At 39.4% G+C, this 23,702-nt stretch overlaps 1 protein-coding gene across 4 annotated transcripts in view; it reads left to right on the forward strand.

Annotated features, from left to right (window-relative positions):
• mark4a (MAP/microtubule affinity-regulating kinase 4a) overlaps nucleotides 1-23,702 on the forward strand; it is a 48,337-nt gene that overhangs the window by 21,994 nt on the left and 2,641 nt on the right. Inside the window, exons 4-16 of one of the 4 annotated variants that reach the window (XM_074671728.1) lie at nucleotides 4,306-4,354; nucleotides 4,666-4,731; nucleotides 7,835-7,905; nucleotides 8,005-8,061; nucleotides 8,611-8,847; nucleotides 14,167-14,286; nucleotides 14,375-14,474; nucleotides 14,568-14,677; nucleotides 17,080-17,266; nucleotides 17,879-18,090; nucleotides 18,833-18,936; nucleotides 20,112-20,396; nucleotides 23,238-23,320. In XM_074671728.1, coding sequence (XP_074527829.1) covers nucleotides 4,306-4,354; nucleotides 4,666-4,731; nucleotides 7,835-7,905; nucleotides 8,005-8,061; nucleotides 8,611-8,847; nucleotides 14,167-14,286; nucleotides 14,375-14,474; nucleotides 14,568-14,677; nucleotides 17,080-17,266; nucleotides 17,879-18,090; nucleotides 18,833-18,936; nucleotides 20,112-20,396; nucleotides 23,238-23,320 — 1,681 coding nt within the window. Of the gene's footprint in view, nucleotides 1-4,305; nucleotides 4,355-4,665; nucleotides 4,732-7,834; nucleotides 7,906-8,004; nucleotides 8,062-8,610; nucleotides 8,848-14,166; nucleotides 14,287-14,374; nucleotides 14,475-14,567; nucleotides 14,678-17,079; nucleotides 17,267-17,878; nucleotides 18,091-18,832; nucleotides 18,937-20,111; nucleotides 20,397-23,224; nucleotides 23,321-23,702 lie in introns of all 4 variants that reach the window. The other 3 variants (XM_074671727.1, XM_074671730.1, XM_074671729.1) reach the window with 3 other exon arrangements.

Raw genomic sequence — 23,702 nt, forward strand, 5'->3', positions numbered from 1 at the left:
GGAAATCTGGCTCAAATTTAATCCCCTGCTCTGCTCTGCTCTGACAAAGTGTACAAATATATCCTCTGGAGTATCACACGCAGAGAGGACACTGACACACAGAGGAAGTTGGTCTGTTTTTGGCTCATCACATTTGTGTGTGAGGGCTATTTGTTTTTTTTATAATGCATTTTTCTTTTTGTGCTCACAAAATCCCATTCAGACCAAAATAGTAGTAATAGTAATCTAATATGCTTAAATTTTTGGACGGAAGCATCAATTTATCTGCTTGCGTTGCCCCTCCCCCAGGGCTTTAAGCGCTGTGTATTTGGATGACGATAGCAAGTGAAGCGGGTGTTAAAATACACGACAACCAACCCAATCAAAATTTGTTTTATGTAACTGTTACTTTCTAAAATGAAAACTTTATATATGATTCATAAAAATACAATAATTTTATGTTGAAACTATAAAACAAAGATGGTTAGTATTAACCCAGAATTGTTTTATGTCCCCAAAATGTCTTTTTTTTTTCTATTCCCAATCAAAGATAGTTGAAATGGTGCATCAAATGTTGTTTTCTAAGCACAGAAATAAAAGACAGAAATCTGTTTCCAGCCTCTCACCTCACAATGGAAAGGTTCAGAGATGTCTGTTGTTTTGAGGTGAGAGTTGTATTCACAAAATTCCTCGAAACTTCCTGAAATTTTTGGTGTGAAGTGTGAACGCGAGCAGACGAATATTTTCACCCTGAGTGTTTTTCTGACAGCCCGTCTGTGATTTTACAAGTCTGAGAAAGCCAGTGTGAGAGAAGGAGGAGCAGGAGGTATTTGGAGAAATTCACAGAGTAGGTGGGGGTGATGGTGATTATGTCACCCAACCAGTGTGAACCCGACAAAAGCACCATGTGACAGGATGAAGCCGAACATCGGAGGAAGAAGATGGAGAATCATGATCAGGAGGATAACTAGTGAAGATGTTTGTCTGTTTACACTTGGCAAAAACTGTCACCATAGTGTAGATCTCCACTGCTTCTATCAGCTTGTTGTAAACATTACACTGAGGCTTCCACTGTGCGCTTTTTGATGTCATGAAAGCGACCCCCAACACCCCCCTGGTCTGACAGGGGGGACTCCCCTCTACAGGGGACACACGCAGAGAGCTTGTTAAACAGGAGCATAATTTGTGTTGTGTAAGTTTTGTAGAAAGCTTAACAGATCAACTGCGAGTCTTTGGTAAATACGGGTGGGAGAAATAAAACGAAAATCAATATAACAGGATTTTTTGTTTGACAATATTAAAAAATAATATTTTTTTTTTTTTTTCCAAATTTAGATTCTTCATTTCAGTCTTTGATCTAAACTGGATTGGAAAAGAGTTTCCACTTTTCTCCAGTAGAGGATGAAATGTTTCTCTCTGACTCACGTGACGTAATGTGCATTTCATGGAAAATATGGCTCCTGATACGGTCTGTAGCATTTTTATCATCATTTAACTTTTTCACATGGTCTGGTGTTAAAAAAGCAAACTAAGAATAAAAAAAAAATCATAAATATGGAAGAATTGCAATTTAAATCCAATCGGCGCCCCAAAAATGGTAAGGGCATCCCTCATCTTCCCTCTGTTCATCTTCGTACACTTAAAAAATGACTTGATGAAAATAAAGATTCAGAAATGACACTGTGAATTACTGTAGGGGAGGCTTAGGGTTGCAGCAGCAAGAGTCAAGAGTCTTCATGTTTTACGTCACAGTGAAGAGATCCAGACACAACTTCTTCTGTTTTGATCTGGTCATTTAGGGCCTCAGTACACTGGGAGCATTTTCTGCACTGGCAGCTCTCACAACCTAATAACCTCCACCAAGAAGGTTGTGTTTTTGGGGAGAGTTTGTCTGTTTGTATGTGAACAACTCAAAAAATAACAAATAGATCTTGATGAAATGTTCATGAAATGTTCAAAATGGGATAAGGAAGAAGTGATTAAATTTTGGAGGTGATTTGGATCACCGTCTGAATCCAGGATTTTTTTAAAGGATTCTTTATCATTGTGAGATAGGGCTGTTTTTTACCATATGCGTATATAACTCCACCATAAATGGTCAGATTGCTTTGCAAAACAATACAAGACAAGGTCACCATAATTTCTGACGGATGTAAAAGTACGATCCAGATCCTGGCAATATTCTGGAAACTAAGATCTTGAATACAAAATATGCACTGGGTCATCATAATTTTCAACACTGTCAGGAAACAAATTATCATACAAACCTGCAACTAACACCATATTGTAGCCGACAGTCTGCTGAAAGGGAGTATAACATTAAAGTAGGACTAAAGTGTTGGTGACAATCACAATATGCTTGGTGGAGGTCTGCGCTCTCTGGGTGCTTTTCTAGTTTTCAGGGTTCTTAGCTCCAGTAGGAAAGAAAAGTTGTCTTGTAGCACTTTCACTTCACTTAGCAGTCAGTCTAAAATCTGTTTTAAGAAGCTCTTTCTGCTTCATATTTGATTTTGCCTAAAAAATAAGAGAAAACTTTAAAAATTAAGCTGCAGCATTGCCAGAGGCTCTAAACCTGGAATCAGGACCCTGTCACAAAAAAGCTTTTCCTCCCTATGGAACTCTGCAATTATCGTGGACTAAGTTGATGCGAAAAGTCCCACCCCTTCTTCATTTTGATTGGTCAGTGGAAGAGTGACATTGTTGAGCCCGGTGGTGATGCTCCAAAATTTCTGATAAACCGTGAAAGTGCACACAGATCTTACAAAGGCAACACCTCTTAATAAGCCTCTATCATGAGAAATAATCTACCACAAAGCTTCCATCTCAACTTTTCCTAGTGGCTGGAATTTTTTTTCTGCAAAAGCATGGGTTCAGAACTCTGAAACTATACTTACTTGTGAAAAAATGGCATGATGGTTGTTTCTGTGTGGTGAACAAATAGGTCTACAGATTCAGGCCATGTAGCTGTATGTCTGGGAAACTGCATGTATTTTTAGACATTTACGCCTGTCATTCACATGAAACCGCAGCTTTATGTCACTAAAACGTCTTCTGAAAATTTTGGCTAAAGTGATGATTTTTGGAAACTCTGGTTCATGGTTTAATGTGGATGCAGGGAAACAGAGTTTTTGGCTCTCAGATGTCACAGCTGAATGACAGGGGTTCACTCTGATTGGCTGCCACAGGTTTGGCGTCTGAAAGACACAGCCAAATATGGGTTTTGTCATGCTTCAAGCTGCACTTATCGGCGGGTTTCCCTGTTGCCCATGGACAAACGTATTTTTAAAAATGAATGAGGGGGGCATATTCGTTTTTGAAAATGCCCCCCGTGTGCACCAGTCCTTAGTCTATTTGAGTCTGACTCTCTTCATACTCTCCGATTTGGCACTCTTAAACTTAATGCATGTAGATTTTGAAGTCAGGTCTGTGTAATGTTGTTAGTCTGAAACATGGACCTTGTTCTATAATGCTCCTGGTTTCTCTGGGTTTTTATAAATGTCCTTATCAAAAGATGACTTGTCTTCCCATCAGCATAGATGATTTGGATGTTAACCGCACATATCTTCTCAGAGCTTGTCCGTGTTGGTGTGCAAAATGTTCCCATCAGATCGTGTGAGGATCCAAGTTGGATCACATGTTGTTATTGAATATTTTTTGGCATGATTTAACTGTGCAGGCGTTGATTTTTTTTCATTGATGCTGTTTTCATGGCCTTGCACCTACATGGTGTGCATTCAGCTGATCTGTCCATTGATAGTGGAAAGAATGAATTTAAGTAATCATTATTAGACATCGAGTTCAGTTTCTGTTCATCCCACGAAAAGATTATAACACTCTGTTTGTGTGTCAGCGGCACAGCTTCTCATCTCAGCAAATTCTGTTGGACAGACTGGTTTTGAGGATGATTCACATCTGAGAGTCAGAGGACTTCAATCTTTTCAGATTCCAGTTTTAAATAGTAGGAATTGTATTAGTGTAATGACAGTTCTTGTCTCAGGTGTTAGATCTGGTTTCTTGTTGTTGAAAAATGGAGAAAAAGCTGAAAATGACTCCAAAATTTATTATGCCTGTTCTCTTTCACTTTTCTTATGTCAAATATTTCATTAACTGCTTTTTGTCTTTTCATATTTTCAGCATTTTTTTGTTTTGTTTCTTATCTGCTTTTCATTTACTCAATTAATGTCAACCCTTTTTTCCTTGAAATGACCTTTATTTTCTCAAAATACAGATTTATGGAGATAGTTTTTCACACCCAGCAGCTGAACAAAAGATTTTACTTTTTGTCTGGTATCATAATGACGTTCAACTCTTTTCTTTTCTCTGCAGCTCTTTCGGGAGGTGAGAATAATGAAAGGCTTGAATCACCCCAACATAGGTAAGACACACACTCATCTCATTGGCAGTGTTTTGTATTTATGTCTGTGAGTGTGTGTGTGTGAAATATAAGTATAATAGACACACAGGATTCATTGACTGAGCTGTGGTTGCGGGCCTTATAGAGGTCACAGGGTTGGATTTTCTAAAGCTCAGTGCCATATGGATCAAAACTCCCCCACAGCATCAGCAGCAGGTTCCCCTCGTATTAAGACAGACGAGCAGACGGCTGTGCAATAATTTATAATGTGGGCAGGAACTGTTGTTATTTATATCCATGAGATTTTAATCTGTTTCTGTTTTGGGTTACAGTGCAGCTGTTCGAGGTGATTGAGACTGATAAGACCCTTTACCTTGTCATGGAGTACGCCAGTGGAGGTGAGCACATTAATGGGAATAGAAGAAGTTATTCCTTATTGTAAAATACATCCTGCACAAGAAGATCACAAACTTTCATGACAATCATGGGTGAGATGAAAAACCAGTATAAAAGATATTATGCACTCTTAGAGGCACATTAAAAATGATTATTAAGGCCCTGTGAGGACTTTACAATCGTAAAATAGTTGAATTTTAAATTTTTGACTTTCATCATCCATAATTTAAAATGAGTAAATCAGCACTGATTTTTTTTTTTTATAAGTGCTGTTCTTAGTATTTCCTGGAGGATACGAATCCATTCACAGCTTGTATGCTGGTCGACAAAGAAAGAGAAAAACGACAGAAGAGAAGGAGAAAGTTTAACAGTAGAGTGATAGAACACAGGCTAAAACACGGGCTAAACTGTTTGAGATGATGTTTGTTCCAACCCACAGTCAGCAGTTATTCTGCAGTGGTCTGTTCAAACTTGAGAGTCTATCAATAAAATGAAGAGTGAGGTTATGTTAGCGCTGCTTGGTGAGGTTGGAGTTGGTAGGTGCACGACAAAAATTGAAATCTCATCAAGTGTTTTTGTCTTATTATACTCAATATGAGCCACATTCAAATTACCAGTCCAGAAAAAATGTCTTGTTTAAAGTCATTTTAAGACTAAAATGAGGTCTGAATTGCTTGTAACCATAACAAAAAAATCTGCCAATGGGACCAGAGAACTATGTTTAAAATCTTTTTTTTTTTAAACCTTGTTAGACCTCAATTTTGTCTATAAATAACTTTGAACAAGACATTTTTCTGGACTGGTCAGGTGAATGTGGCTCATATGAAGCCTAAAGGGACATTTTCCACTGAAAATAAGATAAAGTCACTTGATAAGATTTCTGTTTTTTGCAGTGTGAGCACTGGTAGTACATAACCAGGATTCACCAAAGTTACACATTACAAACACAGTTCAGAGCACTGGGCTGTGAATATCACTAAATATAGTCGGCTACTAAACTACGGTACAAGCTGGATTTTCAAAGATTTCTTTTTGTCATGTATCAAACAAAAGCGCTATGTAGCTACAATTTATGGAGTTAGCAAAAGTTCATGCAGTCATATGTCAGCTGACCCCCCTCAGGCAATCACAGGGCGTGTCTTACGCGAAGGCTGCGTATTTAAATCTCGTCCTCACCCTCTGTTATCCCTGCTACCTCTTTGCTACCAAGCTGCTGCTGCGTCCTCCTCCACCCCAGCCTCCTCCTTTAAGGCTCCATATATGTATCTTATTGACTTGTATGCATTCTTTTTAATCTGTACGTATGGGGGTTTTGCTATGCACCCCCTGGAAAGCTAGAGCAGGCTGCTCGGCTAACCCAGGGAGTACTCTGAAAAGCAGAGCTTTAACGCCAATTCTAACTGTATCCATTTGGCAATAAATGGTTCAATGACGAGAGTGTTCCTGACTGAAATTACCGTCTCCCTTTGTGTCCTTTAAAAAGTTTCCTTGAACAAATTGGTGTTCCTTGAACAATTGGTGTTTTTGTCTTATTTTTAGTAGAAAATGTCCTTTAAGACTAAATATGAGCCACATTCACCTGACCAGTCCAGAAAAATGTCCTGCTCGAAATTATTATAAGACTAAAATGAGGTCTGCATTGCTTTTAACAAGTTAAAAAAATCTGCCAATGGAACAAGAGAAAAGTTACTTGTATTAAGACATTATTCTAGTTTCAAGCAAATTTTCCAAGCAAATTTCTCTTGTCCCGCTGGCCCGTTGGCAGATTTTTTTTTACTTGTTACAAACAATTCAGATCTCATTTTAGTCTTTAAATAACGTGAAACAAGACATTTTTCTGGACTGATCAGTTGAATGTAGCTTATATTGAGTATAATAAGACATTTTTTTTCTTGAAATAAGACAAAAACACTTGATGAGAACCAGTTTTTGCAGTACAGACATCATTACAAGCAATGCCAAACTGCTAGTCTTCATGGAGCTTCCAAAGAGAGCAGTTCACTGAGTAATATCACTTTCAAGTATCTAAAGAGAGGTTAAACAGAAAGGTTGAACTGAAGCTCTTGTTTTCTAATATGTTATTTTCTAATAAAGCCTGTTTCATCATACAAGGAACGTGTCTCAGCTGCTGTGGTGCATCTCATGGCTGCAGGCTGAGACAGTCTGCTGGAGCTATTCAAACACTTTTTGGACCTAAAGGCCTTTTAGATACAAAAAAAGAAAAGAAAAGAATAGAAGGAGCAGGTTAAATAGTGTGAAGACTTTACTTTGGAAAAAATAAAGGAAGTCTTTTTAGATGACTTTATCCCCTGATTTTTTTTTTTAAGTGTAATCATTCAAGAATCCTCACAGCCCTTGCGGTTCATTCACTATTTGCCCATCCTCCCCCTGAGTTATGTGGACTGCAGTCACCAGAGGATGACTGTAAACTCCTCCATTAGGTGTTGTCTGGTCTGTATTCAAACTTAATAGAGCATAGAGCCTCAGCATAAATAACTGAGCAGGCTCAGTGCAGTGAAGCTGCTGCTGCTCTTCAGACACAATATCAGGAGGAAAACCAGCTCACAGCCCATCTCGTGCTGCTCTCCATTTTTAGTTTGTTGTGCCTTTCTGTGTGTCAACTTAATGTCACCAACCTTGTTTTCCATGCTCTGACCTGTGGTGTGTCTCAAATCGATGTGACTGTTGATGGTTATGACTGGACGGCATCAGTTTGACTGGTGGTGAACTGAAGGAAGATATTTTGATTGCCTAAGGATTCAACATTTTTAACCTTAAAAGACGGATGTATGTTTTTCTGCATCCTCTTAGCTGAAAAAATGATGCATGGCTTTAAAAGTGAAGCTTTGTGGTGCTGGTTGTGGATTTTTGGACCGTCACACAGAGCCAGGCTCGTTGTTTCCTGTTCCTATGCCAAGGTGTCACACATGGAGGTTCAAAGCGTTACTTTAAATAGACAGAGGGAATTGTGGTTTTATAGTTCTCGTGTTATTATTGTAAAAATGTTTACTTAAGGTGGAGTCCAGTGTTTGGTTTGATGGATCCTCTCCAAGTTACGACACTGTTTTAACAGCGCTGGTTTTGATGATCTGTTTCTGCTCTCAGGTGAAGTGTTCGACTACCTCGTGTCTCACGGTAGAATGAAGGAAGTGGAAGCCAGAGCCAAATTTCGACAGGTATGACAAAAAAAAAAAAACCTCTCGATTCAGATGTTTGAAAATCTTCACATTTATTGGTTGGTTTTTAAAACATGTTTGTTGTGTCTCTCCTCACAGATTGTGTCCGCTGTCCACTACTGCCACACAAAGAACATTGTCCACAGAGACCTGAAGGTGAGGCAGTTCAGTGGGTGTTTTTGGGCTGCTTTCAGATGCAGTGGATTAAGGCTAGTCCAAGACTAGGACATTTCTTTCACTGGCAGATTACAGTGAAAGAGAAATTCATAATCTGGGACTAGTCTTAATCTGTGTCTGTGAAAACAGCCCTTTAGCATCTTAATCGCGTGATGAGTGGAAATGCAGCTTTTTACCGAGCAGTGGGAGCCTGCTCCTGTTTTAATAGATGATTACATTACTGAACACACACAGTGACATATATACAGTATGACTCATGTCCAGGATCTGTGTTGTTGGACAACACACAAGCTCCAACCCCCTCCCCATCTGTCGCTCATTCACGCTCCTGTTTTTTTCTTCTTCTTCATCTCAACTCACATTCTTGTTCCCGCCCACTCTGTCATTCCTCCTCGCCCTCCGCATCCAACTGTTTGCTCCCTCTTCTCCTTCTGTAACCCCTTGTTCCTTGAATGTGACCCTTTCCCTGGCATCCTTCTCCCCTCCTCCCTCCCCCTCTTCCTCTACTTCAATGTAATTGTGACTCAGGCGGAGAACCTTCTGCTGGACGCCGACGCCAATATCAAGATCGCCGACTTCGGCTTCAGCAATGAGTTCACGCTGGGCAACAAGCTGGACACGTTCTGTGGCTCGCCGCCGTACGCTGCCCCCGAACTTTTCCAGGGCAAGAAATACGACGGACCTGAGGTGGACGTCTGGAGCCTGGGAGTGATTCTCTACACGCTGGTCAGCGGCTCGCTGCCGTTTGATGGACAGAACCTGAAGGCAAGTGGAGGAGGAGGAGGGGTCTATGTGCGTGTGTGTGTGTGTGTGTGTGTGTGTGTGTGTGTGTGTGTGTGTGTGTGTGTGTGTGTGTGTGTGTGTGTGTGTGTGTGTGTTTGAGAGAAAAGATACTCTCACAGGTTGTGTTCGCAAAACATTCAGTTTATTAAGTTATGTCAAAATGTCTCCAACAAGCATCTGATCTCCAAAGGAAAATTATGTGATTTTCAACACATTCCTCAGAAATGTGACAAAAACATCAAATATTACAGAGAAACTATTTAAAGGGGGATGGTAGTCCACTCTTTAAATGAGATTATCAGCGCTAGTATTGCTGGTTACAGGTTATTTTAAAATACTACTTCTTAGCTTCCTGATCGGGTTGTCCAGGACTGGATTGATTTACGGCATGTCTAGGTCGCTATGATAACTCCACGCCAGCTGACGAAGTTTGGTAGTGAGAAGAGATAAAACACAGAGATCTGTGTTTTCCTCTCCTGAAAATGATTTCTGTGACTAATTTTGTAGTGATGGTGGACACAGGAGCCTAACTGTCAGACAGAAAAAGGACAGAAGAGCAGAAGAAAGCTAAACAGGAGAGTGATACAGCCCGAGCTAAAACATCATTAGCCTTGGTAGATGACTGGCAGGACATAGCTAACCAGGATTCACTAACAATACACATTATTAGACGGCTACTAAACTACTCACAAACTGACAGTGTTTACTTGTTGTCACGTTAGCCTACAGATACATCAGAGCACCGCTGCCGATCGCAATCCATATAGCCGACTACTACAACATTTGCTTGATGTTACGTTTCAAGCCGTAGTGCTACGTAACTATACTGACAAATACCTTACCTCGGCTCGTTGCATCCAACAAAAAGATGTCTTGAACAAAGAAAATTTGTTTCAATCCGATCTCCATTTAATTCTAAAACAAACACACACCTCGCTAAAAGTAATTCATGACAGTGTGCGACAAACTCCGTGCCAGAAGGTGGCGAGGGAGTGCAATTACAAAAGAGCCACCTGATAGCATAGTTTTTCAACAAAAACCAACTGAATCCTCTCAAATCTAAATAAACCCCTCAAGTAGTTTTCACCTCTGCATTAGAAACAGAGTACAGTATCTTACCTAGCTTAGTTTAGTTTATTTTGGTAACTTTAAACATAAAGACTTATATGCACATTGAGGTGAAAAATGAACAAATGCTGAGTTGAGAAAGAAAATCAACATAAAAAGAAATCAACACAATAAATAACAAAACAGGACCGAAAAGGTGTAGGCTGAAGCCTTTGCTTATTTCATCTACCCTGTTCAACTCATCTTCTACTCAGCTTCCTTTAGAGTCATATAGCACATTAAGATAAACATAACTAAATACTCATTTATCATACATAGACCCTTTGTCTATCCAAAACCTCTCCCTCTCAGTTCACACTCACTCTCTCTCATGTTAAAATAGCTTTGGATATAATCTGGTAACATGTTGTTGTATGCTTAAGTGATAGCTTAAATGATAGCTTGAGATGTAGTCTGCATTAAAACAGTGTAAAAGCATGGACAGTACACCAAAGCCTTTAAACCAACAGGTGGTACCAAATCTACCAAAGCTCAGTGAGGAAACATCAAGTTTTTGGTCACTTAAAAAATTAAACATATTCAGACTTTAATGATGGAGTTACTGGGAATGTTCATTTCTGGGATAATACTGAAAGTCTGCGTTTTGAAGCACCACTGCCTGTTGGCAGAATGGCAGAATTTTGTTGTAGAACCAAAAAAAGTACCAGAAACACAAACATGAAGTGATATACACTGAAAAAGGATTACACTATGCGAGTGTTTTTGTCTCAAAAGACTTAACCAGGCTAGATTCATCTAGTAAGTACTATAGACTATACATTCAATGGAAAAAGTCTTTGTGGCGTCACCCGTCTTTTTCTGAAACAGAGAGTTGAAGTAAATCTTTAGAAGTAGACAAATTAGAAAGGGGCGGGCTTTTAGCCTCCACAGCTTTGGGTGCCTGTCAATCAGCTGAGCTGTGCCTCTGATTGGACGAACTTGCAATCTTAATTACTTCTAAACCGCTGAGTAAGAACAAAATTCATCCCCCGTACAGTCTGTGCCCTTAAAGAAACTAACTATTCAGACAGGAAACATTTCTAACAGCTGTGAACAGGTTTATTTCTGTTTTAGAAACAGTTTTTTTGGTTTGGTGTGTTTGTGGTTTTTAGTGCTTCTGGAGCCAGCTCCAAGCGGACACTCGACAAACTGCAGATGTGAGCACTTCCACATTGCTTCATATTTTTAATCTGTACTTGGCTAGTACAGATGTTATTTCAAGATATTAAAAGTAAAAAATAAAGCTGGATTTGCTCGTGATGATTAAAAAACACTGCCCAGGGGATGAGAAAGAATAATAGATTTATATCACATCTGGTGAGACTTTTTTCAAGAAACAACATAGACAGACTGGAAGTTGAGGTTAACTTTCTGATGTCCTTAATGTTTTGTCTGTGACATACGTTCTTTCACAGTTTAGCTCTGATTTCTGTTGTTGATTTCAGAGAGCAGTGATCAGCGTGTAGCTGATCTTCTGTGGTCCTTATGTCCTGTGTCAAATCAGAAATTTACCATGAGCAGAAAATCTGATTTCTGTGAAACAGCAGACACAGAATGTTCTGTGTGTGTGTGTTAGTCTTTCTGTTGGTCAAGACAAACAGTTCAAAGAATGTAGCATTGAAGATTACTACGAAATGTTTTCCTTTTTTTTTCTGTGTGTTTTTTTTTACATCTGTCCTGAGGTCATAAAATGAACAGGACACGAGAGCCTGTATGGTATTGTTTGAAATCTGTATCAACTAATCCTGGCCTTTTGCAGCAAGTAAGTGTGACACCTGCAAGCTAGTTCAGGCAAGCAACCTTAGCTGCACTAATTTCATGTTTGCCTCGCAACATTCTCACAACCACCTGACAAAGTGTCCTCGAAGTCAGACTCTCTATTCAAGCTGCAGGATTTCTGGCCCCTGCCTCAGTCCTGGGCTCAGACTTTCAAGTTCAGCATCTGAGAGTCAGACTCCAGGATATCTGAAGAGGGGTTTTCTTTTTGGCTTCATACCATCCCTCTGGTATACACATAGTTGCTTTAAATGGTTTACAGCTAAAAATAAAAATCAGTTTCTTCCCTTTACACTGGTGTAAAAAACCCTGATGTCAGCCTGAATGTTTTGTTTAACTGCTGTCTCTTTAAGCCTCCCTGCTCCACAAACCCCCTTCCCTCTCAAGGTCTGTTGGGGCAGACATTGGCGTTCTAGCCTTTTGCTTCAGCGTGTCATGAAGCAGTTAGGAGGTCCTTATGTTTCAGCAAGTCTTGTGAAAATCTCAAGGTATTTTTAGAAAAGACCACTTTGAGCAGTTTGCAGATTTAGGGGTTTTACAGCATAGCATAGAGGTTTTAAATATTTAAGTTTAGTGTGAACATGGTTACTTTGTATCCTTGTTTGGCTGCAGCAGCAGATTTCTGATCAATACAACATGAGTTGACTGAACTGTGCATCAGTAATATGTTTTTTTTTTTACATTTCGTTATGAAAACAGTTGATGTCTATAGAGTCAAGACAGAAAGTTGCTATGACCCTAAAGTTTATATCTCTCTCGGCACTGTCTGTAGCAGAGCCTGACAGCTACATGGTGATGATGAAACACTGAATTAGTTATGTTTTTGATTTTGATGTACATTTGTTTAGTTTTTGTTCTCATATCAATAAAAAAAATGCCCACACTGGTCTGGCTCGCCAGTGGTGATACTTTAGGGATGTGGGCAAGAGCATATGTTTACTGAAAATAAGCGTTCAAGAATGTATGTGTTCCTTTGTGTTTGTAACGACATTATTCTTCTTTCAAAAAAAAACACATTTTCATTATCTCATTTTTTTTATTTTGGTTTATTGACTTATTTTGATTTTCTATAAAAAGAGACATAAATGATTGCTTCAGTTTTATTTTTTGCAGTGTATCCTGTAGAGATAGACTGATATTTTTTTTTTCAGGGCTGATACAAATACCTATTGTTAATCAAGGAGGTCGATAAATGATATTTAGAGCCAATGTTAATTTGTGGTAAATGTGAAAATATTGGCGTCAAAATTTTGACTAAAATAAACTTGAACATTCAACTTTGTTTTAAAACATTTAAGCATATGTTTATTGAACAGCTCCCAGCAGCATGTCTTAAAAAGTCAAAAGTAAACTTAAGGAAACAAATAGCTCCGTAAAGTTTTCTACGGTTAGGGAAGGGTACCTTTCACATTTGAAACAATACGGTACCAATGACTGGTACCTGGCAATCGGTCAATTAGTTTGATAATAAAATATATACTTTTTCAATTTAATATATATTTATTCTTCAGTGTATAAGCTTGCAATGCTGTGTTTATGTACAGCATGGTAAATCGCCTACTCTTCCACTTCTTCACAGCCACAAGGATGCATTTAGGTACCTAAACATGGTACCTTTTGACTTTAAAAGAATACTTTTGACAGAATTTGGTTGGTACCTATTAAAATACCTAATTCTGTACCTATCCCTATCTACGATAAAAAAAAAAAAAAAAGTTTTCCAAAATTTTGATAGAACCGAATTATATTGTATGGTCCTCATATCTCTGTTTTTGAATCAGAGACAAATAACCTAGTTTCAATTGATTTCTTATAGACCGTCAGATTAAAAAAAAGGCAGATGCAGCTATGCCTTAAAATGCCAAATATCAGCCCGTCCCTAATATCCTGCCCTTTCTTTATTTTAATCTCTCGAGATCTACAACAGATGCTCAAACAATCTTAGATCAAACTTTAAAATAATATTAGTAGTATCAGGCCATTGTAAATATCTCTGTAGAAAAACGGTCCTCTCTGTTTTCACCTCCTATAATCTTGTACTCGTGAATCCAACCTGCTGCCTAAAAAAAGAGTTAAACATTATTTTTAATCTAAAATCCAGCAGATGGCAATGACTGCCCCCTAAAGCTCCACCAAAGGGAGGAGACTAATGTGTGTTTAACCCCTCTCATCTGTCTGACTGCAGCGCAGCAGATTGCCTGCAGAGAGGGAACTCTGAGGTTTTAACGCAGCACACGACATCACATCAGTCAGGGATTAAAAAAAACTACAAATTAAAATACTCTGTTATACAAAAATCAACATGAAGCAGAATGACGACTAAGTCTTCTTCTATGCCAGAGTTCCAAAAGTGCTCATTATTTAAAAATAAGTAATAAAGTTGTGTATGTGTAACTTGCTGACGTGTGTGTCTAACAGGAGCTGAGGGAGCGCGTGCTGAGGGGAAAATACCGCGTCCCTTTCTACATGTCCACAGACTGTGAGGGGATCCTTCGCAGGTTCCTGGTGCTCAACCCCTCCAAGCGCTGCACCCTGGAGGTAAAACATGCCCAAAAAACACAACAAGCTGCATCACTCACCTGCTAAAACCCACAGCTGGAGCTCTCCTGTGCTTCTGTCTCTGCAGCAAGTGATGAAGGACAAGTGGATCAACGCAGGGTACGACGGGGAAGACCTGAAGCCCCACATAGAGCCTGTGGAGGACTACAGTGATCCTGCTCGTATCGGTGAGTCACGGAGGCCATCTGTCTGATTCAGGGTGTTGTTTTTCTCTCTGAGCCTCTCCTCACCTGTCACACCTGTGTGTTTGCGCTCCTCAGAGGTGATGGTGGGGATGGGCTTCACTCCAGAGGAAATCAAGGACTCTCTGCTCAATCAGAAGTACAACGAGGTCACAGCCACATACTTACTGCTGGGCCGCAAAGGAGACGTGAGTTATTCACTCCTGCATAATATTCTGTGTGTGCAACTCAAGACTGACTGTCTTTTTATTCCTGAACCTTAATGTTAAAGCTACATTTTTAAATACTACACTCATATTGTTAGATAAGTTAGATAAGTGCTCTTTTATTTTTCCATGTTTGTTTACCTGTTTTTACCTTTTTAACTTTTATTTAAAGCGCACTGAATTTCCACCTACAGAGTTTAAAGAAAATTTGTTCTATTCATTCACCTTTGCTTTGACCAAATTTACTTACAGATATATCTATTTTAATGTAATTTTTCAGAAACATCTTCTCATCTTTTTTTCTGGGAAAATGTCCCTCATGAAGTTTTTATACTCTCTGACTCAACTTTTTTACTGGAAAAGTTGGCAATAAATGAAACACCAGACTGACCAATCATTCATCCTCATTTATAAATAATCAGTTACTCATCCTGGGAATTGGCAGCCATCAGGTATTTCACTGGTTTTGCCAAATGTAGTACTTTTTTAAACTAAGCTTGGACACATACAAATGCAGTTTTCTCATCTTGAAATACTTTTTTGTTTATTTAAAAAATAAAAAAGGGAAAATGAGAATTCAGTCCAGTTATAAAGTGACAAAAAAGGCAAACATGAGGTGCTGCTTTTGCTAAGGTGGTAAAAGTGTGACCCCCATGCACTTAAGCCCTTGCAGCTGGTTGACTCTGAGCTGTGACTCTTACTCTTATTCACTAAAGGCAAAAAAAGGCCCAAAATGTTGATTGGTGAGGGTAATAAGCCAATCAAACAAAATGTCCTTTCAGCTTCTGTCACATTCAAAGCCTTAGGGTCTGATCAATCCAACCACATTTTACAGAGAAGCAGCATCAACAAGGTAGAAAAACAAGTTGAGTTTATGGGACATTAATGGAGGTACTGGGCCAGTATGTGTCAGATGACCAAAGACCTGAGGTGGTGTGAGGCTACATGTAAATGCTGTGCAGTGTGTGTATTTTAAGAAGAATGTATAACTGTTTATTTGATATAGTTGAAGTGAGGCATGGTCAGGAAATAGAAAACAGAAAATCATAAATCAAAGTAATAAACCACTAGCTGCTATAGCTTGACACAGACCTCTCCAGAAATGTGAAGACATTTTACTTCAAAGTCCACCACAATGCCTTTCCCTCTTTTTTATTTCATTTTATTTTGTATCATTTCCTTTTATTAATTTATTTTATTTTATTTTATTGCACATTATTTCTCTTTTTGTATATTATCAAATTTTATATTATTTCCTTTTATTTTATTTTATTTTATTTTATCTTATTTTTATTTTATTTTATTTTATCTTATTTTATTTTATTTTATTTTATTTTATTTTATTTCTTTTTTTTTTTTGCTGCACACTTTTTATTTTTTGAACACTTATAAGGGGCCACATTCACCTGAAAAGTCCAGAAAAATGTATTGTTTCAAAATAAGAAACGGTAATTGCTGCTAAATCAGAAAAAATACATCCATGGAGTAGGACAGTTCAAGGTCCCTGATATAGGATTACATCTGAATACAAAAAACTTAACAATTATATTTTCTTACCTGTTGGCAGATTTTTTTTCACCCTCTCATGCAAATCAGGTGTTATTATTCTTTGCTTGGAAGAGAGCCCAAACAACATGAATTTCCCTTCGGGGATTAATAAAGTATATCTTATCTTATCTTATCTTATCTTATCTTATTATTGTCTTTTGATATATTCACATTTTTCTATACATCAGGTAAATACAACACTTTACAATACGTTGCAATTGATAAATCCCTGGAGGGAAGTTCAGAGTCACAGCAGCGATACAATAAAGTATTATACAAAATATAATGCCTAAGATGAAAAAAAAAAGAAAAACATTTGCTTTGATTTAACTTTTTGCAGAGCAGATGACACTGTTAATGTTTGCTTGTTGCTAACAGCCTGATATCATCTATAAGGAGCCAAGGATAGAAAAAAATGTTGCACAGCTCCATCAAGATCCACCTTAATTTAACCTTTATTGTTTTTGGCAGAGCTCAACATGGATGTATAGGAACCCCATCATCAACCAGTGTGTAAGCTCGGTCTGGTTTGTAACAGAAATAAAGGGCACAAGTCGTTGACCTCTTGCAGAGGCGCAAACACAAGCTCTTAATTAAGATATGACTCACATTTAGAAATCAGACTTAAAGTTTTTACATTTAGTTCCCTTTTTTGTACCAAGCAGTTTTTTCCTTAAAGCACTGAGCGGTCACATCTCAAAGTATTAAGGTTTTATACAATACTCAAACCATCAGTGTTTTTATTTTTAATGTAGTCTTCAGTTTTTACGTCACCACACAGTATCCGAACATCATACCAAGTTCAGACACCTGTCTCGTTCCCTGTGATGTTTCAGGAGGGCAGCGAGGCCCGCTCAGCCAGTAGCCTGTCCCTGGCGAGGGTGCGACCCAGCCCCATCACCAACGGGACCAACAAGCACTCCTCAGCCACCGGCTCCTCCTCCTCCTCCACCTCCTCCTCACACAGCAAGACCCAGCGCAGTGCCTCCACCTACCACAGGCAGCGACGGCACAGCGACTTCTGTGAGCCTCTTCTCTGACTTCCTTCTTTTTACCCTTTCTGAGCCTTACACGGGTTTAAAAATATCAGTTAGTTTATTTAAAGAGGGGGTATTAAGCTTTCCCATATTTTAAACATGGATATAAAGTAACAATGCTGGATGTTCATACACTGATAAACTGCAGATTTTCAAACTACTGCATACTCAACTGTTATTGAAATCCCCAAATCTGTCTGTAAAGTGCTCTAAATGGTTGCCCTAAAATGGCAAAAGATCTTCATGAGGCTAGCTGAAATGATGAGGATCTCCTCACTGGTTCATGACACATAGGAGGCGTGGGCCTCAAACATCAAGGTCTGCTCATAACTTTGCCCCAAGCAGGCCTAGGAGCCTCAAATTAAAGCCTGAAAAAAGCACAATAGCCCCTCTTTAAATATTTTTTGATTCTGTGACCTGGTTAATGTAAAAGAAAAACATGGTAAGCTGTACTGGATGATGAAGTATCTTCACCAGGATCCTCCCAACAACCAGTAAGGCTGTATGGATGAGGTGTATCCTCCACGTCCCTGTAGCTACAGAATATTCCTTATGTGAGTCCCTTTGTGTCTCTGCTCTGCTGTCCTCCACAACAAAGGCGGGCCTTCCATGCCCGTCATGCACCCCAAGAGGAGCCCGACCAGCACGGGCGACAGGGAGCTGCGGGAGGGTCGGATGCCTTCACGAAAGGCCAGCTGCAGCGTAATGGGGAGCCACAGCCTCCCCCCCTCCAGCCCCATGGTCAGCAGTGCCAACAACCCCAACAAGTCTGAGATCCCAGACCGCCGCAAAGACATGACTGCCACCACGGTAACCATGTGCATTCCACTCTTGGACAGGAAGCAGACTGATGATCTCAAGTGATGTTTTTGTAACTTTTACTAATAGTACCAGGATCTTTGAGTCCTAGGATCTTCTTTTTTTAATGACTGAAAGGTTTCTTCATCCAGGTGTTGTTTTAGTTTCAACCTTGAGCTGCAGATAAGATTCCCCACAGAGTTTTAAAGAATACACTCTGAGGTGATGAAATCCAAAAGGTCAAAGGTCAATCTTACTGTATCACCGTGATGTCCCAAGGAAGACCACTGAATATTAGGAACTTGAAGTGTTTTATAGACATCTGAGAAAGTGTCTCTAAATTTAGCACAAACGGCTGAAATGAACAAACGTGATCAGTGGTTGGAGGTCAAAGGTCACAGTGGCTTCTTGTCTTTTATATGTCTTGAAAAATCTTGATCTCAGCAGCACTTAGAGGTTTATTTTTGTTTTTAATCTCTCTGTGGAGTAGTGGATGAGCTCCCTTGCTCCAACCTTCATGTACCCGTCTGTTTGGTGTCTTGGAAGGGATCCCTTACTAATCACATGATCTGCTCAGAAATCCAGGCAGAAAGATGTTCACATGCGTAATGTGTTCTCTAAAACTTCTCGTGCCACATGACTTGTCTGTGTAGTTTCTATGATGGAGACTTGTCCTTGTTTCCTCTAAGCCATCCTTTTTTTATCTTAAAACCCAGTCAGGTAAAATCTGCATCTTACTTAATTCTCTCTGTAGAATAACATCCCTGGAAGCGCCATGACACGCAGGAACACTTACGTGTGCACAGATCGCTCGGGTGGTGATAGACACTCTCTTCTGCAGAATGGCAAAGACAACAGGTAACACTTTGAGTTTCATGTCTAATAACTGACATATGTAGATACAGATTTCAACACACACACAACTATTACCTAGGCTGACATCAGACATCCACTTCATTACATGGGTGATCCTTTTGTCCAAGCATTAAAACTCAAGAGAGGAAGCAGTTTTTCACCCTCAGTCCATCTCTCGTTTGGAGGACGTGTGAAAATCTGAAATAGAACTTCCCAGAACATTTCGTTTCTTGGAAATTTGCCGCCTCAGTTTTTGCAGTTCTTCTAAGATTAAACACTCGTCTTCAAAATCAACAAAGACAGAGCGACACATTTTTTTCCCTTCTGTAAAATCTGACGCGCTGGGGTGTTACAAAGCTGAAATATAGCAGATTCTGATACCGAAGACTGAAGAAAGTCAATGAGCAAAGAGTCCAATGAATGCTATCAGAAGGGATAAACCTGTAAAATAAGAAAACAAAGTACATAAATTGCTCAAAAAAATTGAATTCATTGACTTGTCTCAACATTAGTTTTTTCTTTTATTTCTATCTTCTTTTATTAATTTGATAAATTACTATAAAAGCACTCAGAAAGCATATTGTGATTGTCAGCAACACTTTAGTCCTACTTTAATGTTATACTCCCTTTCAGCAGACTGTCTGCTACAATTTGGTGTTAGTTGCAGGTTTGTACAATAATTTGTTTCCTGACAGTGTTGAAAATGATGATGACCCAGTACATATTTTATATTCCAGATCTTAGTATCCAGAATATTGCCAGGATCTGGATCGTACTTTTACATCTGTCAGAAATCAATCTGACCATTTATGGTGGAGTTATAAACACATATGGTGAAAACAGCCCTATCTTACAATGATAAAGAATTCTTTAAAAAAAATCCTGGATCCAGACGGTGATCTGGATCACCTCCAAAATTTAATCACTCCTTCCTTATCCCATTTTGAACTTTTCCTGAAAATTTCATCAAGATCTGTTTGTTTTTTGAGTTATATTGTTCACAGACAAACAGACAAACTCTTTCAAAATCTTAACCCCCTTGGGGGAGGTAAATATAATTTAAAAATCTAAAATGAATAAGCTATCCTAAGTTTTAAAATCAAAAACTTATTGAAGCTTAAACCAAAGAATCATGCTTATGGTCGTCTGTGAGATAAATGAATCGTCTCTTTCTTCAGCTCTCTCGGTCACCGCATGCCTGCAGCGTCTCCCTCCACGCTCAGCATCTCTGGAGCTGGAGCCGCCTCCTCCTCCTCCTCCTCAGACCGATGCCGCCTGACCAGAGGATCCACAATCCGCAGCACCTTTCATGGAGGACAGCTGAGGGACCGTGGGCCCCCGGTCTACTCCGCCCCTCCTACTTCACCCACCCTGTCCCACCATGAAGCCAGCCCTCTGCCCCACGCCCGCACCAGGGCCACCTCCAACCTCTTCACCAAGCTGACCTCCAAACTCACTCGCAGGTAGATATAAGAAACCTGTCACACCTTGTGTAAAAGATTCAGTAGTTTGCTAAGTTCTGGATCAGACAAAAAAACCATCTCCGATTTCAGTTATCTAGCAACAAGCCAGGTGTTCTGTCTTTATGCTAAGCTATGCTAACCCCCTCCTGGCTGTAGTGTCATACTAACAAAACAAACTTGGGGGTTTTACCATTCTGATCATTTCACTCTCATCCAAAGAGTTATTACAACTTACATAGTTAAAAGTTGTTTTCTTTGATTCTAAACTTTTCCTCAAACTGAACATGTCATAACTAATATTGACTCTGCTTTAATGTAGCTGCTTATTGCATGATTTGCACAATACTTGTTTGTTTATTTTACTTACAATATTTCAACACCAAACCAACCAGATACATAAAGTAAACCCTCAAAGTCTTTATATTTAACTTTGGATTTAGCCAAGCTAGCGTTTTTTTCTGTTCCTAACAGAAGCTAAGCTAAACAGATTAAGCCGCACAATGGGGAAATGGTCTCTTTCTCATTATTTACCAAAAGATGAATTCATGCTTGTTTAAAAATGTTGAACTACTCTCTTAGCTGCAGATGTCATAGGTTTGACTCATGCTAACATTGCAACAGTACTTTTGGTTTTCAAATCAAGTGAAGTTCACACTGTGAAGTCTCTTTCGCTTGTTTACTTGATTCAAATGGGATCAATACAGCCCACATATCTGTGCAGTTACTATTAAATTACAGCTGTTAGACTGTAAGTGTATCTTAGTATTGGGTACCACGGGTGTGTCTATGAACTTTCCAATGATATGACTTTTTTCCCTCTTGTTCCTGTATTCCATTTTAATCATGCAGGGGGTTATGCGCTATTAATAAAGTTCAAGTTGGTTTGATTGAAAAGGCACCTCAGTTTAAGACACCTGGTGTCAAGTAAAGAAGGGGTTGCGTGCTGGGTGGGTCTTTCCTGACCTCTCTTCTTCCGAGATGACTGCGTCTGAGCAAGGGATGGGCACCTTTCACATTTAAAAAGGATACAGTACCAATACCTGGTACCTGGCGATCAGTACCGGTACTCAACAGTACCAATTTTTCTGTCCTTTTTTTTCGTTCATGTGGTAAAAATATCAATTTGTTTAATTTTTTTTTTCAAGTAAACATATTTATCACTCAATATATAACCTTGCAATGCTGTGTTCATGCCCAGCATGGAAAATCCCCTACTCTTCCACTCTCTCACAGCCACAAGGATGCATTTAGGTACCTAAACATGGTACCTTTTGATTTTATGTGAATCGGTACCCGGTACTTTTGACAAATTTCGGTCAGTACCTATAAAAGTACTTAACTTGGTACCCATCCCTAGTCTGAGCAACTGCTGCCACAGTAGTTAGCAGGGTGAAGATAATGGCTAAAGAACACCGGATGTATCTGCAGTGTACAGCAAACAGATCAAATAGTTTTCATTCAAATCAATGTGTCAACTTACACTGGATCCGTTCTGTGGCTGATCCGTCGTGTTAAAGGTAATACACAGCCATGCTCTTTTTGACTGACGTGGAGCTGTGATGCATAAATTCAGCGAAGGGAAGATCAAGCGGGACAGGAAGTCATGACTAGAATTTGCACAAAAACACCTAATGACTGTCGAAATAAAACAAACCATGTCAAAATCAGTTTGTATTCAGCTTGTCTTTGACAGCGAATGGACATAATGAGCAGAGCCAGACCAGGAGTCGACAGGTTTGAGGTTTTTACAGCCCAACATGATTCTAGAGAAACTTACCAATGGAGTGGGAAGCGCGAAGACTCCTTGGTCTGTGACTCCAGCTGTCTGTCAGTCACGCTGCTTGTTGGACTGAACATGCAGCCAACGTAAATTGACAAAAGCAGTCATGTCGCAGCACAATGGTGTCACAAAAGCTACACATCTGCATAGAAGCCACACATTGTTGAATGTAATGAAAATTTTTACACAAGAAACACAGTTTACACCATTTTACCTGAGACCCTGTACATACAGGTACTCATATCTTGTATCTGTATGTGCAGTAATTATCTCACAGCTAGAATCAAGTGTGTCCAAAACATACTATACACCCCACCAAAGTTAGACCCCCATAAACCTACCCCACTTCTGTCTGGGGGCTACTTTTTTTTCTAGATTTCACTCTAGAGGAAGGACACTTGATGATAATGTGAGTGAAAAATAAGCTACAAAATTTTACCGAAATTTGTAGAACTCTGCATTTTGTGGCATCATCCGAGATCTTGATTTATGAGCCTTTTTTTTGCAACAGTCCTTTATACCTGCGTTTGGTTGATCATCCTGTTATATTTCTTGTGTTCACAAGTTGGTATAAAGGCACAGGGAAAAAAGACTCAAAGACCTGATTTTGTTACTGACGTTTCTGTAAAATTTGGTGACTTTTCTTCTGTTTCTGTTCGTAAACATGAAAATGTGAAAATATATCTTCGGAACAAAAGGAGTCAGATTAAGATATGATGTCGTGTAGCATTGTTGTGCACATCCTCCTTTCAGCCTGTGCACAGCCTGGTATGGATCCCTGCTTATCAGACATTTTATTCACCCAGGCCTTTTGGCAAGCCCTTGTGTGGCCCTGGATTATCCTCTGCTCCCCTCTCCCTCCCGGTCGTCATAATCACACATGTCTAATCTTATCAAACCTCAGCTTTATCCCTGCCAATCAGCTCCCTCGCTGCGCTCTTTTCCTCCACTTGCTCTCCTGTGATCCAGTTTTATTCTCTCTTACCCTACCCCCTTACCCTGAATCCCCTCTTTTTCTCCATCTTTATCTTGTTGTGCTTTCCCCTCTGTCATGGCAATAGGGTCAACCTTGACCCGTCCAAGCGCCAGGGCTCAAACAAATCAGTGTCGGGTTGTACTCTTCCACAAGGATCAAAAACAGTTAGTAAGTTCCCATGTCTCTCGCTTCTCTCTCGTCTGCCTGCCTGTGCCGTCCCACCTGTCTGCCTGCTCACAGGAGCCTGTGCAAAGTGCCTGCTCGACCTTTTCATTTCTGTATCTATGAATTATTGTCTGCATGAAATGTTAATTCATATTGTCAACATCCCACACACTTGGTTTTTAAGCATGGCTACAATCAAGGGAGATTTATTTTATTTCATTTTATATTTTAGACTACAGTTTCAGGATTTATGTCAGTGAAAAAAAAAAATCCTGTTATGAGCCTGTGCACAAAGTCCCTCGAAAACAGTGTTGGATTTTGTATTTGTGGTTTGAAGTCACTGAATGTTTATTCTGTGTTTGTGAAGAATGTACAGAAGTCCTGA

The sequence above is a fragment of the Halichoeres trimaculatus genome, unplaced genomic scaffold, assembly GCF_033239565.1.
Source record: "Halichoeres trimaculatus isolate MK-OKI-2021-1 unplaced genomic scaffold, fHalTri1.1 fHalTri1_scaffold_6, whole genome shotgun sequence".
Taxonomy (NCBI): domain Eukaryota; kingdom Metazoa; phylum Chordata; class Actinopteri; order Labriformes; family Labridae; genus Halichoeres; species Halichoeres trimaculatus.